General features: G+C 33.5%; 4 protein-coding genes across 5 annotated transcripts in view; all 4 read left to right on the top strand.

Annotated features, from left to right (window-relative positions):
- Positions 1-20,029, top strand: part of LOC132719547 (uncharacterized) — a 64,688-nt gene that overhangs the window by 12,997 nt on the left and 31,662 nt on the right. The window lies entirely within an intron of this gene.
- LOC132719545 (transcription intermediary factor 1-alpha-like) lies at positions 1,486-5,240 on the top strand. The gene is made up of 2 exons (XM_060703320.1): positions 1,486-1,607; positions 2,723-5,240. The coding sequence occupies exon 2, from the start codon at positions 2,790-2,792 to the stop codon at positions 4,572-4,574; it is 1,785 nt and encodes a 594-aa protein (XP_060559303.1). The 5' UTR covers positions 1,486-1,607; positions 2,723-2,789; the 3' UTR covers positions 4,575-5,240.
- On the top strand, positions 11,234-11,809 carry LOC132719540 (E3 ubiquitin-protein ligase TRIM33-like). The gene has a single exon (XM_060703315.1). It carries the CDS (start codon positions 11,234-11,236, stop codon positions 11,807-11,809), a length of 576 nt encoding a protein of 191 aa, XP_060559298.1.
- LOC132719541 (uncharacterized) lies at positions 11,826-13,046 on the top strand. Its single transcript, XM_060703316.1, has one exon. It carries the CDS (start codon positions 11,826-11,828, stop codon positions 13,044-13,046), a length of 1,221 nt encoding a protein of 406 aa, XP_060559299.1.

The raw sequence follows: 20,029 nt of genomic DNA on the forward strand, positions 1-20,029 counted from the left end.
TCTGTGGTTTCGAATCTCGTCAAGGAATTCGGATCCTTAATATTATAAAACTATCCAACGTCGGTGATTCCGCTTAGGACCCCAATCATGCATGAATTGGTGCAAAAGGGGCACCTGAGGTTTTCCTCTGCTAGTTTTGGAAAGTTGCATTATATGTAGATAATATTGTAAATATGTTAAGTGAATATATCTATATTCTCATTCTGTTATTTATACATGTAGACTATAGGCCTATATCAGTAAATGTACAGTATGCCCATAAAACTATCCGGCTAGCTTACGGAACATTGGTGGTTCTGCATAGGATCCCGTTCGTGCATGAATTGATGCAGGAGGGACACCTGGTATCTTCCTCTGCTAGTTAAGCTGGAAAGTCGCCTTATATGTAGATAATATTGTAAATATGTAAAATGAATATTTCTATATTATCATTCTGTTATTGAAAATTAAAATAATTTCATAGTGATCTTCTAAATAAAATACCAAGTTTGCTTTTAAGCAGCTAAAAGAGGTATTTTAATGTCGTCATTTAAAGCAGTCTTACACAAATGTTGACACTTATTTTAAAGTGTAATAATCGTATTTCATGTCATGCATGATTTATATTTTGGAAACCAGAATGAAAATGGAGCTCTGTTTCACAAATGTCTTGGTTACAAATCTTGCATTTTTTTAAAAATCTGGTTATATTATAGGTATAGAGCGGTGTCATACCGGTATATGATTATACAGTCACATATATTGATTTATCACACACCCGTGCCGATTATGCGACTTCGTGAAAATGGTATTGCACGGTCGTGCATATATTTTTACGTGACGTCATTAGCGTTATAGAAAAACATACTGTAAAGACGCGATAAAATGTTATCGTTATACTATAGGCGCGTCAATGAAAAATGACTCTTATTTCACTTTAAACGGTCTTTATTTTGGGTATGTAATAAATAGAATTAAGTTCGTGTAAGTTCATTACTTAATTTATTGCACTCGTTGAATAAAATAAGATTATGCTCGCCAGAGGCTCGCATAATATAATTTTATTCAACTCGTGAAATAAATTCAGTATTGAACTTACACTCATTCAATATCCTCTATATATTAGAATGGTTTATGCCTTAAGTGCCATAAGGTGTTATATACGTGCTATTTTTAGGTGTTTAAGTTAAGGGGAGAAAGTTATAGAAACGACAGATATGGTTGACATAATTCTTTAGATCTGAATATTCTTAGAATAAAGAATGTTTGAAAATAACATAATAAAGGATAATTATATTTTAAAACAATGAATACTTATATAGCTTATCGAGCTTCTTCCATGAAAGCCTGTATGCGTTAAGTCAAACATTTCGGACAGTTAAATGAACATTAAACATGTTAAAAGTGTTATGCACCCTTAATAAACAGTTATGACATGTACTATAGATGACAGCGACTTAACTTTAACGTGTGTCAAAATTATATTAAACCTATTCCCAGTGAACCAGGAAGTGTAAATAAACTTCTTTTCCACGAAGTCACACTGATAAAATATTTGCAGAAAAAAGAGGTCAATATATCTGTCGTTTGTACATAATATGTCATTTGACTGTGATTTGATACGCAATGTAAGATTTTATGATTACATGTATATATTTATATATATATATATATATATATATATATATATATATATATATATATATATATATATATATATATATATATATATATATATATATATATATATATATATATCACTAGTCTATCGTGTTTCATTAAACGATTGATCAGATAAATATTTTAAACACTGTTACAATTGGTCTTTATTATCCATATATGTGGCAAAAGTTATTGTAATAACATACTAAATCAGACCTCATACTTTTTGCACGTAACACTCACAGGCGATGGCACACTTGCCGTTGTGTGCCATCGCTTTAATGGTCAAATAATCATAAAATAATCTCCATTTGATCACCAGTCTACTATATACATTTTGTACAACATATATACAAAATTTTTTACCGTGTCGGGAAATACCCTATGGACAGTTACATACCTTGTATATGTTGTTATAAATAGTAAACGAGAACTGGATAGTATTTTTGTCATTGATGATCAAATTATTAAATTACCGGTATTTGATGATAACTTGACCATTAGGCATTTAATTAGTATTGGCAAGATAAATGTGCAGAACGCCTTTGGTTAAACTAAAAGTAATATTTAAGCAACTTATTGTGTTGAAACCAAAAGTTTGATTATTCAAATAAAATTGATTGCAATATTTTTGGGTCATATAAAGATTTGATTTTTATTACTAGATGTGTAGAAAGTGTACAACAATGGTAAAATTATGAAATGTAAAATGAAAAGGCAATACATGTACAGGCAACGCGGGCAACTCGTTGTGTAATAACATATATACAATGACGTTTTAAATATTTCTAACAGAAGGTTTTGTTAAACTGAATTATCAATAATATATAAAAGCAAATAAACCAAAAAAACTTGAATTTTAATAAAAAGACCATAATAGTTCAAATATGCATACATTATTTTAAAATTCAAAACGTTTCTTGCGAATTTGAAATAAACGATATATAAGTTACTTGTAATTTTAAGATACAAAGAGGTGAATGTCATCTTAGCATACAATTTCAATGTGACATCATGATTAAGCACTATTGCATTGAGAGAAAAAAATAATTCAAAATTTGAATTCTCTTTCCATTTTCAGAAATAGACAAAGAAACAAACAAAGAAGGAAGTAATTCAACTAAATAAAGATCAACATTAGGTAAGACATGGAGGTCCCAGGTCGAACACAAAACAGTCCACCAAAAGAAAGTGCAGTATTTTGTCAACCATGTAATAGTGACGGCGAAACGATAGTTGCCATTGGATACTGTCAAAATTGTAACGAGTATTTATGTGCAATATGTCTAAAAGTCCACCGCAAGCAAGCCGTGTCAAGAAATCATATTATTCTGGTTGGTGACAATATGCCCAAAGTATCACTTCCGGTTGTAACGCCAAACGCATGCTCTGAAATATGTACCAAACACGAAAATGAAATAGTTAAATATTTCTGCATGTCACATGATGCCGTGGGTTGTGGAGATTGTATGATCATTGATCATAAATCCTGTAAAGTTGATCGTATACAAGATATATCTTTAGAATATTTCAATGGCACTGAACACCAAAATATCCTAAAGAAGGTAGAGCAGTTTGTGAAAGATATCGATGAAATAAAATTGGAGCTACAAGCCAGCGAAGGAAATACGAGACAAGCATACACACAAGCAATCAAAGATGTCAAAGCATTCAAGAAAGAAATCATCGATTATCTTAATAAGGCAGAAAGAGAAATGCTTGAAATGATAAACGAAAGGAAAAAGAAGAATGAGATGCTGATACAGGAACTAAAACAAGCAGAAAGTCATATTGGAAGAAATATTAAGGAAATACAGACGAAATTACAGCTACAGGTAAACCAAGCGAATGAGTTGTTTGTTGAAGCAAAACAAGTAAAAGCAAAACTTAACGTTATTGACGAAAATCTGAATAGGTTGAAAAAAGACATCAGCATTGATGTATATACATTTCAACATTCTTCTTCCATGGAGCAAATGGTCAAGTCTTGTGTTCCGCTCGGTGACATAGTTGATGGATCAAAGCAAAAGATCGAACAAAAGGCATCAAAACACGATTGTCTTGTTTCTAGCAAAGAAGTAACAGATCAAACTGGTTTAGACAGGAAGAATATTTCTAAAATGGATGCTTATTTTGATTGTGAGATAAACATTAAAACACAAGATGATGCTTCAGATTGCTGTATTAGAAACTGTGCAGTGATTTGCCCAAGTCAGATTATAGTCACTGATGCGAATAATAAATGTGTGAAATTAGTTGATGTCAATAACAAAGAAGTTTCAAAGTACAATCTTAAGTATCGTCCTACTGGTGCAGCAGTAGTAAATCCCAATCTGGTTGCTGTGACATTTCCTGATGATAGGAAGATACAATGTTTGACCATAACAACAGGTAATAAAATCATTGAATGCGATATGATCAATGTCCGTAAAGGTTGTCACAAAATTGCAATCCATGAATATAAGATTATTGGTATAACCGACATTAGTGTTGAGATTATGAGTATGAACGGACAACTGATAAAATCTTTATCTGATCCAAATATGAAAAGGTTAATGGATATTGCTGTCGTACCAAGTTCACAGATGTTTTATGTCAGTAATAGTTCATTGGGGTATAAGGCTGTTTTAAAATTCGATTTTGATGGCAATCTGATAGCAACATACCAGGACAAGGATCTGGTAGATGTGAGAGGATTAGAAGTAACAAAAGACGGTACAGTGCTTGTGTGTAACTGGGCTGGAAATGGCAGTATCCATATGATTACTCCTGACTGTAAAAAGATGAAAGAACTCTTGGAGAAAAATCAACACATTTATTGTCCATATTGTGTTACTTTCTGTAATGAAACAAATAAACTTTTTGTTGGAAACTATGCTTCAAATATTGACAAACAATTTAAAAACGTTTTGAAAGTATTTCAATTAAGGTAGATTTTAATTTCATAAGAAATCAAATGTCTGATGCAAAACAGAAATGGAAAAACAGTAATGGCTATGTTCAAAATATTATTGTTTAGTTGATACTTTAAATAATTGATACAAATGTTTTATAAATAAGAAGGCATTATAATAAAAGACACGTCTTGAAGAGAGAAAGAAAAATGCCAACAAAGACTTTAATTTAAGGATTTATTATTGTTACATACATGTATATACATTGTTAAATATATATTGCATATCTGTATATAATGTTGGACATTTTTATTCAGTGCCTTATTTACCGGTAAGTACTCGTAGGCTTTTATTTGATGAAGAAGACAAAAAGAGTTACAGAAGTATACCTTTCAAGTAGAGAACTTTTGTGAGATACAGAACTTTCCAAATTGGCAGCTGATTTTGGGAGAAGTCATGACCTGATTTCAGTTCTTATATAATCATAAAATCAAACACCTCGCAGTGGTTACTTCCCCTAATCTGAACAGTATCTATGCCGAAGAATGAAGGGGAGATAACTGCATGGTGATTGCTATAAAGTTTTACACGCTTCACAATTATCCCATATCTAACACATATGGCAATCAATAGAGGATATTGAATGAGTGTAGATTCAATATTGAATTTTTTGTACGAGTCAAATAAAATCATATTATGCAAGCCTCTAGCGAGTATAATATTTCTTCATTCAACGAGTTCATATTTACGTCAATAAACCAAATGACTCTAGAAAAATTACTTCTACGCTCAATGTAGTTCAATATAATTTTATCAATTCCTTTTGTTATTGGCATGTTAGAATTGAAATATATATTAATTCTTCATACATGTCATACATCATAATATAATAATGCACGGCGTTTCGTTTAAATGCTTTATAATTAATCAGTCAGGCCTATCAATCTTCATTATCAAATTCCTAAACCTTTAAACTCGAATCGTACATTATTGTACAACAATGAACTCAGTAATTGATATCAATTGCGTAAATAGCACATACCTTGGTATTATATGGACATAAATACCAAACAGATAAGTTCTGTGCATAACAGCCAAAAATAATTATTTACAGTAGAGTTTGGTATTTTTAAACATAATCGTCTAGATATGAATAACAAAATACATTTATCACGCAGGAATGTAATAAAATCTTATAACAAGACATGCCCATGGGCTGAATATCGATCCAACTCGTGTTAATTCAAACCTGATCTCATGGGCTTCAGATCAAGGAGAAGTGTGTATACATAGGTGAGATGTGCGCAAAACATCGTTTTGATACCCAAGGCAAAATATTGACATTGCAACATCCAAGGTGACCTTGACCTTTGACCCTGTGAGATTGACACAAAGTCTGATGATGAACATTTGTGCCTAAAAACTAAATTTATGTTATTTGAAAATGCACGAAGAAGTTCTGACATGCACAAGTTTGGACGTACGCACACACAGACAAACATTTTACAGCCATTTTGACAAAAATCCTCTGACCACTAAGTATTATAATTCAAAGCATAAGCAAGATACAGTGAAGACAAATTTTGATATTTTTTTTACCTTTGGCCTCTTGCGATCTTGACCTTCATTTTGCAAGACAAACTCATCTTACAATTGAAAACGTTTCTTCTAAGTTATATTAAAATATATCTATGTATATAGAAATAATACTCACGAATGAATGTTTTCATTTGCTATTTGACATTTGACCCTGAAGTAAGACTTCGACCATTGCCACAGACACCTAAATTTTTCGTGCGACACTACACCACACTATGAAAAACATATGTCCCAAGTTATATGAAAATCCCGCCACGCATGTAGACGTTATACTCCGGACAAGGGTTTTGCACCAACGACCCATGTGTGACCTTGACCTTTAAGCGGCGGACACGTGTGTTGCGTTTGGCTCACCACCCTATTATGTTGAACATTATATCAAACTCTTTTGTAATCCTTTAAAGAATGAGCAAGATATAGACCGGACAAATAAAATATATGGCAGGACAGACTGACGGGCGCATATACATCAAAAGTAAATGTGGCAGCTTAGTCGACCTGACCACAAGCGGGCTCAACAATTTAAAAATCCTCTGACCACTAAGCATAATACTTAAAATCATAAGCAAGATACAATGCCAACGAACAAATTTTGATATTTTTATTTGACTTTTGACCTCTTGTGACCTTGACCTACATTTTGCGGAAAACAAAAACTCAACTCAACATGGAGAACGTTTGACCTGGAACTTTGACACAGGCACAACAATATTTGGAGAACATTTGTACCAAGTTATATTAAAATCCAGCCACGCATGTAGAAGTTACGCTCCGGGCGCTTCTTTTGCACTGAATCCCAAGTGTGAAATTGACCTTAGCGCAGAGGACCTGGATTTTGTGTGTGATACATCATCCTATCATGGTAAACATATGTTGCAAATTATTTTGTAACCCTTTAAAGAATGAGCAAGACATAGATCGGACAAATCTATACGAACTCTCGGACATAAGGAGTGTAAACATTCGGTATGTATGTATGTGTTTTTTTATCTTTCTGTGGCATGTTTAAACCAGTTAAACTACCACATAAACCTGTCGGTTTATAGGATTTTCTTCTTGAGCAACTAATATTGACGGAATGAAGCTCATTGAGCCCGGACTGACGCACTGACGCACATACGCCGAATTATACGTCAAATGTGATGACTAAGTCGAGCTCACTGCAAACGGGCTCGACAAAAACGATGTTACATTTTATCTTGTCATTACATTGATTTATGTTTATTAAGTGCAGGCCTGATCAATGTAGCTTCATATTTACCCTCAGCTTAATGAGATACCTCATCCTTACATATTGAAATGAAATTAATAGGATGGAATATTTTACCTCTTACTAGTTTGAAAGTGTTAAACAGAGAATCTTTGAATCGAATATATGTTGTAACAGAAACCATCATATATTTTTAACCGATGCAAAATTTCGTTTGAAAATATGAAGTTGTATTCCTTTGAATTGTGCCTATACATTTTGTGAAAACCAACTAATCATGGTGAATGAATGTAACATTTTAGTAGAAAAATATCAATTCACAATTAATATCAAAATAGAGGACGGGTGACTATACGCTTTATTTTAGTTGCCGATATAAACTCAACGGAAAGATGACTTGGAAGGTTTCAGTCTGATGTAATTCATATGTAAAACATAAACAAGATGAACAGAATAAGCATCAGTTCAGCATGATATCTTCTTGTAATTAAGGTGGTTACCTGAATTTGGTGAAAGAGAAATTCAGTCTAAATCATAAAAATTCTTATGTTGTCTTGATAACTTCAAATGTTAAAATACAAAACAAAACAACAGAAAACGTAACATCAGCAGCCTTTAATTTTATAACCTGTAACAAGTCTACACCAATGTGTAATTGTGAGGATTAGACTAAGCCCGTCTCACACAAAACACGGTTGGACACACGATTCCCATACGGTATACTCGGTTATACACGGGTTGACTGGTACGAGTTTTGAGCTCCAACCGTGCTTGTGGTTTAGTTGGCACGAATTAGACTCGAATAAAGCACAAGTATGTACGAATTGAGCACGGATATACTCGGTCAAGCAAGGTTAGAACACGATTTGCATACGAATACATACGACTGTTGTACGGTTCCAAGTACGGTCTTGTACGGTCTGGTACGATTAAACACGACTTTTACTCGATTTACAGGCCGGGTTTACATAGGGTCCCGCCGACTTATGATCGAGTTAGGCTCGAAATATCACACATTTGTGTATGTTTTGATATAAATTAACCCATTTTGATGACTTGGCTTCATTAATTTTCGAAATTTCAACGAAGAACACTTATATATAGATCATTATAATGCTGCACGTTTGTAACGTCGCTTTTCATTGGATAATCGTGACGTTTATATATTTTTATAAACACGGCTGTTGTCGATTTATAAACAAATCTCGCTTTATTCCTCTAAAAATGATGCTTCCTGTATTATAAATTCGTTATAAAGATTGTTGACAGGTTATATGGCCTTATATAAACGGCTGTTTGCAATATAACCCTCGCCTAGCGGCTCGGGTAATATTTACAAACAGCCGTTTATATAAGGCCATATAACCTGTCAACAATCTTAATAACTAATATTAACATCAATACATGAATAAAAAGTGAAGCAATGTAAAATGAATGTGTCTTTTTGTCTGTTGTGTAGCGGTTGCTGGAGGGTCCACCGAGCTGGCATTGGAGTCTGAATCCCTAGGAGACACGGTTATTGCCGGTTGGTCCTCTAGCTTATCAGGGTCAATAAGTTGGAGTGGTCGGTGGGCCTGGATGGCTCTTCTTGTATTCCTTCTATGCGTCCAAAACTTCTTCTTTGGATACATTCTAGTGTGATGCAGCAAGAACTCTTGGTAGGGTGGCAGCAGCTAGTTGTGTTTTTTGTACAGTTCTTGCTGACGTAGAGGCCTTGTTAGACCGTACGAGGCCGTGTGAGACCCTGTATACCCGTATTTTACCGTGTCGGCCATGTATGTTTCGTATATGAACCGTATTGGTCGTATGGCGATCGTATGAAACCGTGTGTGCACTCGTTTGAATCGTACCGTGATCTTGTGACATTCGGGTGTTAATCGGGTGTTGCATGTAGGACTTGGGGACGGTCTCGAACGATTCCATACGATTTATATACGACCTTGATACGGTTGGGCTCACTCGTGGAGTGAAGTTCACATACGGCTGTATATACGGTCTCATACGGTCTCACACGGTCTCTTACGGTCTTGTACGGTCGCTTATACGGTCATACACGGACATGGCATCCGTACCAGTTTTTTAAAAGTTTTAAAAATCATACACGGCTTACACGGATACACTCGAATGGCCCGAGTGTAACTCGGATAACGCTACGGTTAGTTCGGTTGTATGTACGGTTTACACGGGTGGCCAACCGTGTAAGCCGTGTGTCCTGTGTGAGATGGGCTTAAAGTATACTCGTATCACTATTTCATTTCCCAGGTGGCATGTGTCATTCAGCATATATTTTGTAAGATATTAGGGATAGGTAAGTTTCTATGTCAATGAAAATAAACAAATTTACACAACCGAAATGACGCAATTACAATAACAACACCCAGCTCAACTGAACGTGAAATTTGATGATCCGTTTAAAAATGTAGCATAATTAGGTCTACTGTAAATCACTTTATGTTCGTGTTATCTTTATTTCGCGAAAACCCCATTCCCGAATTATTTCGAGTAATTGAAATGTCATGGTACTTTTCATTTCAAAGAGGAAGTATTTTGTTAAACGAATATTCACATTGTGTTGGGTATAGTTAGATATTCACTGAAACATTCAATAAGTTACTAAATAGACATGAACATGTATATACAAATAAAGTTTTGAAGAAATATCCAATTTTAAATATTAGGCTTTTACACAAACATATTGTGCAATAACAGTTAATAATTCACAGCTAAACCGTTTGAAAATTTACCACCCTTTATACTACTATTAATCCGTCATTATTATATAAGAGTTAAAACCCGTGACCAGGGAATGTAAATAACGTCAGTTCTGATTAAATAGATAAAAATGAGTTATCTCTGTCGTTTTTACATACAATATATAATTGTATTTGAAGAATTTGGTCATATGACACAGCAAATAGGCACATGAATCTGCAGGTAAGATTTTTTTGCCTATTATTATGTTACTATTATACTAATATGTTCCTCTTCTTGTTAATTATTTAAAATTATTCTTTAACAACCATTCGCTTTGAAGAAAGTAAGACTTTATTTCTTACACAAGTATTTAATGATTACTTGACCAGTCACCTTAATCGTTTCCCATAGACAAGGAACAATGAAGTGAGTTTCAACAACAACTTTTTGATGGTTATTAACTTCATTGCATATATATACCAATGGGCTACATGTTTCTTGTGCGAAGTCCGTAGTGTTTGTTATTTTTAAGAAAAGGCCATAAGTCTTGAAGTAGAAATTTCATTTGTATATCTGAATGTAAGGTATAAAAAATGTATTGTGGTTGTGAAACGGACAGATTTGGGCTTTTCTGATTTTTATAACTTTATTCAGACAATATATATTGACCCCGTTAAGCAGCCCCTAAACTCATTGAAATATCAGAAAAAATCACATCCTATCGTTTAGTGATAATCGTATATAACTTTGATATCATTATCTTCGTATCAGTTGTTACATACATGTATAATTACATTCTGAATGTTCATATTATACACTGGTTTTAAAAAGTTGAGTTTCACTATTTTATAAGTAATATCTTGGACATAAAATATTTAAACAAAAGTGCGAAATTTTTATTCCAATAACAAAGACCATAATGGCTTAATTCCTTACAAAAGCGTAGATCCAAAATGCTTAAAGGTAACATGCATTAATGAAGACCTGTATTGATAATTATATTGAAGACTACAACTTTTCATAATGATTAAAGCATTTATATATTAAAACTTCTTTTCTCAGTCAACCATACCATGCACAAATTAAACCGTGTATTTTAATATTTTTTTCATTCTTGTTTACAGCAAACAAACACGTGTATCAACAAATAATGTACAGTAGTTTGAACAGTTATCTTTGAAAAAAACATATTGACATGGAGGTCCCTGGTCGAACACAAGACACCTCACCTGATGATAGGATAGGAATGTCTTTTAGTGGAGACGAAGCGGTATTTTGTCAACCATGTAGTGGTGACGGCGATACGATGATTGCCATTGGATACTGTCAAAATTGTAACGAGTGTTTATGTGCAGTTTGTCTAAAAGTCCACCGCAAGCAAGCCGTGTCAAGAAATCATATTATTCTGGATGGTGACACTATGCCTAGAGTAACACTTCCGGTTGTAACCCCAAACGCTTGCTCTGAAATATGTACCAAACATGAAAATGAAATAGTTAAATATTTCTGCATCTCACATGATGCGGTGGGTTGTGGAGATTGTATGATCATTGACCACAAGTCCTGTAAAGTTGATCGTATACAAGATATATCTACAGAATATTTAAATGGCACTGAACACCAAAATATCCTAAAGAAGGTAAAGCAGTTGGTAAAAGATACCGATGAAATAAAAAGGAAGCTACAAGCCAGTGAAGAAAACATGAGACAAGCCTATACACAAGCAATTAAAGATGTCAAAGCATTCAAGAAAAATCATCGATTATCTTAACAAGGCAGAAAGAGAAATGCTTGAAATGATAAACAAAAGGAAAAAGAAGAATGAGACGCTGATACTGGAACTTCAGCAAGCACAAAGTCGAATTGGTAAAAATATTAAAGAAATACAGACGAAATTACAGCTACAGGTAAACCAAGCGAATGAGTTGTTTGTTGAGGCAAAACAAGTAAAAACAAAACTTAACGCTATTGATGAAAACCTGAATAGGTTGAATAAAGACATCAGCATTGATGTATTTGAGTTTCAACATTCTTCCCACATGGAACAAATGGTCAAGTCTTGTGAACCGCTCGGTGACATAGTTGATGGATCAAAGCAAAAGATCGAAAACAGGGCATCAAAACACGATTATCTTGTTTGTAGCAAAGACATAACAGATCAAACTGGTTTAGACAGGAAGAGTATTTCTGAAATGGATGCTTATTTTGATTGTGAGATTAACATTAAAACACAAGATGATTCTTCATATTGCTCGATTAGAAAATGTGCACTGATTTGCCCAAGTCAGATCATAGTCGCTGATGGGAAAAATAGATGTGTGAAATTAGTTGATGTCAATAACAAAGAAGTTTCGAAGTACAATCTTCAGTATATTCCCTCTGTTGTAGCAGTAGTAAATCCCAATATGGTTGCTGTGACGTTTCCTGATAATAAGAAGATACAATTTTTCACAATAACAGCAGGTAATAAGATCAATGAAAGTCACATAATTAACGTTCATACAGATTGTAATAAAATTGCAATCCATGAAGATAAGATTATTGGCATAACCAGCACGCCGAGTGTTGAGATTATGAGTATGAGCGGACAACTGATAAAATCTTTATCTCATCCAAATATGACATGGTTAATGGATATTGCTGTCGTACCAAGTTCACAGATGTTTTATGTCAGTAATAATTCATTCGGGTATAAGGGTGTTTTAAAATATGATTTTAATGGCAATCTGATAGCAACATACGAGGACAATGATCTGGTAGATGTGAGAGGATTAGAAATAACAAGAGACGGTACAGTGCTTGTGTGTAATTGGGCTAGAGATGGCAGTATACATATGATAACACCTGACTGTAAAAAGATAAAAGAACTCTTGAAAGATGATGGACATGTTAGAAGTCCCTGGTGTGTTACGTTCTGTAATGACACAAATAAACTATTTGTTGGAAACTTTGCGTCAAATATTGATAAAAAGTTTAAAAACGCTTTGAAAGTATTTCAATTAAGGTAGATTTTAAATTCATATGAAATCAAATGTCTGATGCAAAATAGAAATGGGAAATTAAGTAATTGCTAGATCATCTATGTTCAGTATATCATTTTAAAGTTAATACATTAAATAATTGATACAAATATTTTATAAAAAAGGCAAGATAATTGTTACATACATGTATAAACATTGTTAAATAAATATTGACTATCTGTATAGAATATTGGACATTTTGATACAATGCATATTTTACCGGTAAGAACTAAATCGCAAGCTTTAATATGAGCGAGAAGACAATATTAGTAACAGTTGTAGTATACCATTTAGGTAAATTATTTTTGTAAGATATAGAATTTTCCAAATTGACAGCTGACTATTACCTGATTTGGGTTCTTATATCACCATAAAATCGAACTCCTCCCAGCGGTTACTTCCCTAAATCTGTGCAGTATATATGTATGTCAAAAATGAAGAGGAGATCATTGCATTGTGATTGCCATAAATTTTAACGCGCTTCACAATTATCCAAAATCAATCAATAGAGGATATTGAATGAGTGTAGATTCAATACTGAATCGTTTTTACAGTCAAATAAAATAATATCATGCGAGTCTCGCGAACCTCTACGTCAATAGACCAAATGACGTCAGAAAAAAATGAACTTCTATGCTCAATGCGGTTCAATATCATTCTATCAATTCCTTTTAATATCAACATGTTAAAATTGATATATATATATATATATATATTAATTCTTCGTGCATCATAATATAATAATGCACAGTTTTTCGTTCAAATGCTTATAATAATCAATTACTAAGGCCTATCAGTCTTCATTATAAAATACTATTGTGACGTCATTCCTTTGTTCTGATCTAACTGTATTTTGTATTTTTAATACAGTATAGGTAGGTGTAAGTCCAATATTAATCGTGTAACACATTAATATGAGAGAGCGTGCCATGTAGTAAAAGAAGCTTGTATGACCACAGAACTTTTTAGAAAATTATCAAAAAATAAATAAATAAATAATAAATAAAATGTTACTTTTTATAAGTAAAAACGAGGAATGCAACCTCTTCCCTTCGCTAATTACGCATTTAACAGAATTTTACGAAAACAACAACAACAACAAAAAGCAATAATTGTTATCTTGCGGTATCACGACTTACCGAAATACCGAAACACTACCGAAATACCGTAATAGCCCTGGAATACACGATAATAGATATAAGAAAGCCGAAATACCCATTAATGATATATTAAAGGAGTCGAAATACTCCCGATACTTCATTCGGGCCTGAATATGGCAGTTTTTCACCAAAATATCATCTAATTACTGCTTTGAAATCGAAAGCAATTTTTTATAATTTGCAATTTGAAATTGCTGATACAGACGACAATCTGCAAGTTATTTATCTTTGTTAATAGCATAGACACTTGGTTTTGGGATAAAAAACCGTTTTGACAAATTTAATTGAATGTAACTACATCGGTAAAGTGACATTTTTAGAATCGAGACATCTACGTTTAAAAATCTTTATATGCAATCAAATTTGATTTCTACACACCTCTCAGACGGGTTTTTATCCCGAAACTTAGTGCCTATGGTTAATTACTAAAAACAACAACAACAACGGCAAATTATTCGTTCTGTAAAGCACATACGATAATTATGACACGAAGTATTTAATTGAGTAATTATTGATTTATTACACCTCATTACTACCAGGTATTTCGGCTTTCTTATATCTTTATCGGGTATTCTGGGGGTATTCTGGTATTTCGGTAGTGTTTCGGTATTTCGGTTAGTCGTGACATTCGTTATCTTGCAATGATTTCTTTGCTTATTTCACGAATTCTATTTTCATGTCTACTGGTTTTTGATTTCCAAGCTCTTAAAATCATACCACTGTTTACGCTTCTCTAGTGAAAGGTAGCGGAGTATCAGTTAAGAAGTGATTTTAATGGGATTGTTTAATTTCTTGACAATCATACCTGATTTGCATCATTGTATGTACGTAATGTTTCAGTTAATTTAGTTTGTTTTTCAAATGAATGTAATAGAGAAAATAAGTTCATCTATTCAAAACAAAAACGGTTAATATTTTTTACATATTTGGTTGACTTTTATATAGCAACGATTCCAGACTCCTGTGGTATGACAAATATCAACTGAAAGAAAATATCATTTTGTTGCGTAAAATTCACACTAATGGCCATTTTCACATAACATTTTAAAGCCGTGATAGTTGAAGTAAAATAAATAAATATATCATTTTAACACTAATCGATGGTCAGTATTAATCCTTCTTAAAAGTATGGTGGCTGTTTTGTGCCATTCGTGTTTTCGCCCCAAAACCCCGCCAAGCGAAAAGTCGCGAATTGTCAAGTTAAAATGGCGGGGTGCGGAGCGAAAATTTGCTAATAACGGGGGCGCTGGGCGATGTTTAATAAATAAAACTGCGCCCCACAGGGGCGCTGAGCGAGATTTAAGAAATAAAACGGCGGGGCACGAAGCGAAAACACGCTTATTAGCGCCCTCGCTAATTAGCATGTTTTCGCTCTGCACCTCCGCCATTTTAACTTGTTAATTCTCGACTTTTTTTTTGCTTGGCGGGATCGCGGGGCGAAAACACGCTTATTAGCGGGGGCGCGGGGAGAAATTCTATTTGTTAAACTTCGCCCCACGCCTCCCCTAATGTGCGTGTTTTCGCTCCGCGCCCCCGCCCTTTTATTACTTAAATCTCCATTTTGACAACCATGTCGAGCTCAGTACAAGCGGGCAAACATAAGCAACATACAGTTCATCAAACAAATTTTAATATTTTGATTTGACCTTTGACCTCTTGTGACAATGGCCTTAATTTTGCGCAAGACTCAAATCAATAAGTAGATCATTTGTGATAAGTTATATTTAAATGGTTTTGCGCTGACCCCCAAGTGTGACCTTGAAATCTGAGCGGCTGCCCTGTGTTTTGTGTGTAACACATCACCCCATCATGATAAACATATGTACCAAATTATTTTGTATGATATAGACCGAACAAATCTATACAATCGCACAGACGCACAGACGGAAGTGTCAGCGTTTGGGGTTCATGTGCTTTTTCTTTGGTCTTTATGTGGCATTTTTCCCAGAAACTAGTAAAATTACAACATTAAGCAGTCGGTTTATGAGATTTCCTTCTTTCTTAATTAAGATTATGGACGGAATGCAGCTTATAGACCATTGGATGTTTGTGCCCGAACTGTCGCACGGAGGTACCTACACCGACATGTACGTCAAAATTGACGACTTAGTCGAGCACACCGCAAGCAGGCTCGACAGAAACGTATATAACACTTTATCTTGTCATTACATTGATATCCTAAGGAAGGTAGTGCAGTATGTTAAAGATATGGATGAAATAAAAAGCGAGCTACAAGCCAGCGAAGGAAACATGAGAAAAGCCCATTCACAAGCAATTAAAGATGTCAAAGCATTCAAGAAAGAAATCATTGATTATCTTAACAAGACAGAAAGTGAAATGCTTGAATTGATAAACGAAAGAAAAAAGAAGAATGAAGTTCTGATACAGGAACTACAGCAAGCAGAAAGTCATACTGGTAGAAAAATTAGAGAAATGCAGACGAAATTACATCTTCAGGTAAACCAAGCGAATGACTTGTTTGTTGAGGCAAAACAAGTAAAAGCACAACTGAACGCTATTGATGAAAATCTAAATAAATTAAATAAAGACATTAGCATTGATGTATTTGAGTTTCAACGTTCTTCCCACATGGAGCAAATGGTCAAGTCCTGTGTACCGCTCGGTGACATAGTTGATCAAACAGAACAAAAGGTCGAACAGGGGGTATCCAAACATGATTGTCAAATTTCTAGTAAAGAAGTAACAGATAACACTGGTTTAGACAGGAAAAGAATTTTTGAAATGGATGCTTATTTTGATTGCGATATTAATATTAAAACACAAGATGATTTTTACGACTGCTTTGTTCAAAATTGTGCATTAATTTGCCCAAGTCAGATTATAATCATTGATGAGAAAAATAAATGTTTAAAATTAGTTGATGTCAGTAACAAAGACGTTTCAAAGCACACTCTTAAGTATTGTCCCACTGGTGTAGCAGTAGTAAATCCCAATCTGGTTGCTGTGACATTTCCTGATGATAGGAAGATACAATTGTTTACAATAACAACAGGTAATAAAATCATTGAAAGCGACATGCTCAGTGTCCATACAGGTTGTAAGAAAATTGTAATTCATGAAGATAAGATTATTGGTATAACCAATACGAGTGTTGAGATTATGAGCATTAGCGGACAACTGATAAAATCTTTATCTCACACAAAAAAGGATCGGTTAATGGATATAGCTGTCGTACCAAATTCACAGATGTTTTATGTCAGTAATGTTTCATCTGGGTATCGTGGTGTTTTCAAATTCGATTTTGATGGCAATCTGATAGCAACATACCAGGACAAGGATCTGGTATATCCGAGAGGAGTAGAAGTAACACGAGACGGTACAGTGCTAGTGTGTAACTGGGCTGGCGATGGTAGTATCCATATGATTACTCCAGACTGTAAAAAGATCAAAGAACTCTTGAAAGAAAATCAACACGTATATTCTCCATATTGTGTTACTTTCTGTAATGAAACAATTCAACTTTTTGTTGGTAACTTTGCTTCAAATATTGACAAAAAGTTCAAGAACACCCTGAAAGTATTTCAATTATGGTAGATTTTAATAACACAATGATATTAATTGTCTGGTTTAAAACTGATATAGCAAAACTGAAATGACTATATTCCAAATATCATGTTTTACATATTCAAAATGTTTATGAATAACAAGACACGCTAATAAAATCGTATCGTCTGAACAGGGGAAAAACGTACATTCAAGAATTTATTATTGTTAGATACATTATGAAAATTGATAAATAAATATTGTATAGCTGTATATTATGTTAGATTTTTATCATACAAACAATATCATATCATACATACTTACCGGTAAGTCATCATATGCTTTTATTTGATTAAGAAGACAAAGTGTGCGCTTCAAAAATATATTCAGAAATGAATAAGATACAACAATACACTTTCATAGGCCAACGATAATCAATATCCAAAGGTTGTCTTAAATGCAACTTTTTAGACATGTACTCACAACTTGTTAATAGCCTAACCATATGAAGAATGAGTATGGCAATTTCAAACTGTTAAACTGAAATAAAAGAAAATCAAAGGGTTGCAAGCTCTGTGGTATTGTCTGATCTCGTACTGTATATCTGTATGTTTTTTCCTGTAAAAGTTTATTTTTATATACTATAATTCACCTTGTAGGGCACCGAGATGCAGCGACTACGTTTGGATGTTTTACTTTAACAGTTTGAGTTTGATACATACGGAATTTTGCATGACTATAGAGTTGCATCAAAAATAATTTATGTTCATTTTTTTATGACAGCCACACTTTATCCTTTTATCCTTGCATTACGTGGCTACTTCCTTAAATAAGACACTTAATTGAACCCCAGACCTCTCACACCCTACACGAGCGCGTTACCCCTGCACCACGAAGAAGTTTAACGACAACAAACTGAATAAAATCAAATAATTCTAATTTTAGAATATCCATGCTTATTAATTTCGAGGTATTTTGTTCACGATATACCTGTTGTTTAACATTGATGTAAATAATTTAGCGAAAATTTTCTCACAAAAACAGTCCGACATGTATATATTCCACTACTCGACAGTCAGATTTATTTGTGTAATACGCTCTGATGTATTCGGTAATCGACATCGCTAAAAATAGCAATTTCATTGATCAAAATCATATTCATCGACAATTCTATAAGCCAACGCTACTTTTAAACTTTGAATGCGTTGTAATTTGTTTGATACTTGTAACAAAATAAAAATATTTCTTTCTTTTACATCGCTAGTTTTAAGCTGTTTTGAGAACTACTTGTTGTTAGGTTTCTCTGTGTCAGAGATTGAATGTCAGCATTGAATTTCCTGATCTGCGATCAGAAAATACATAAACTATATAATACTTAATTTCTTTATTCAATTATTCAGTTACTTTTTTACTATTCATTTTAACAGAGGAAATATATACTCAGATAAACTTTAACTAAACTATCCTCAAGTAGACTTATATAAGACTTTTCTCAGATAAACATACACTGAACTCTCTTCAGATATACTGACACTAAATGCTTACACTAAATTTTCCTCAGATAAACTTATATAAAACTGCCCACAGAAAAACTTATACTAAATTCTTCCTCAGATAACATACATTAAACCCTCCTTAAATAAATTTACACTAAATTTTCCTCAGAAAAAACTTACACCACTCTCCTAAGATAAACTTACACAAAAACTTTCCTCAGATGAACTTACATTTTTCTCACCTCAGATAAATTGACACTAAACTATTCTCAGATAAACTTAGACTAAACTGTACTCATATAAACCTACACTAAACTCTTCTCAAATAAACTTTCTCTTAACTTTCCTCAGATAAGCTTACACAAAACTCTCCTCAAATTAACTTAAACTGCTCTCCTAAGAAAAACTTACACTAAGCTTTCCTCAATAAACTTAAACGCCTCTCCTTAGATAAACTTACATTAAAATTTCCCTAAGATAAACTTACACTAAACTCTTCTTCAGATAAACATACATTTTACTCTTCTCAGACAAACGAACATTTAACTCTGCTGAGATAAGCTAATCTTTCCTCAGAAAACTTAAAACACTAAGATAAACTTACACAAACCTTTCTTCAGATAAACTTAAATTAAACACTCCTCAGCTAAACTTACTCTAATGTCTCCTCAAATAAACTGACACTAAACTATTCTCAGATAAAGTTACACTTAACTCCCCTCATAGAAACTAACACTTAACTCTTCTCAGATAAACTTTCTCTAAACTTTCCTCAGATAAACTGACACTACTATCCTCAGATAAACTTTCT

Source organism: Ruditapes philippinarum, unplaced genomic scaffold (genome assembly GCF_026571515.1).
Source record: "Ruditapes philippinarum isolate M1 unplaced genomic scaffold, ASM2657151v2 ctg11013_1_1_1_1, whole genome shotgun sequence".
NCBI classification, from domain to species: domain Eukaryota; kingdom Metazoa; phylum Mollusca; class Bivalvia; order Venerida; family Veneridae; genus Ruditapes; species Ruditapes philippinarum.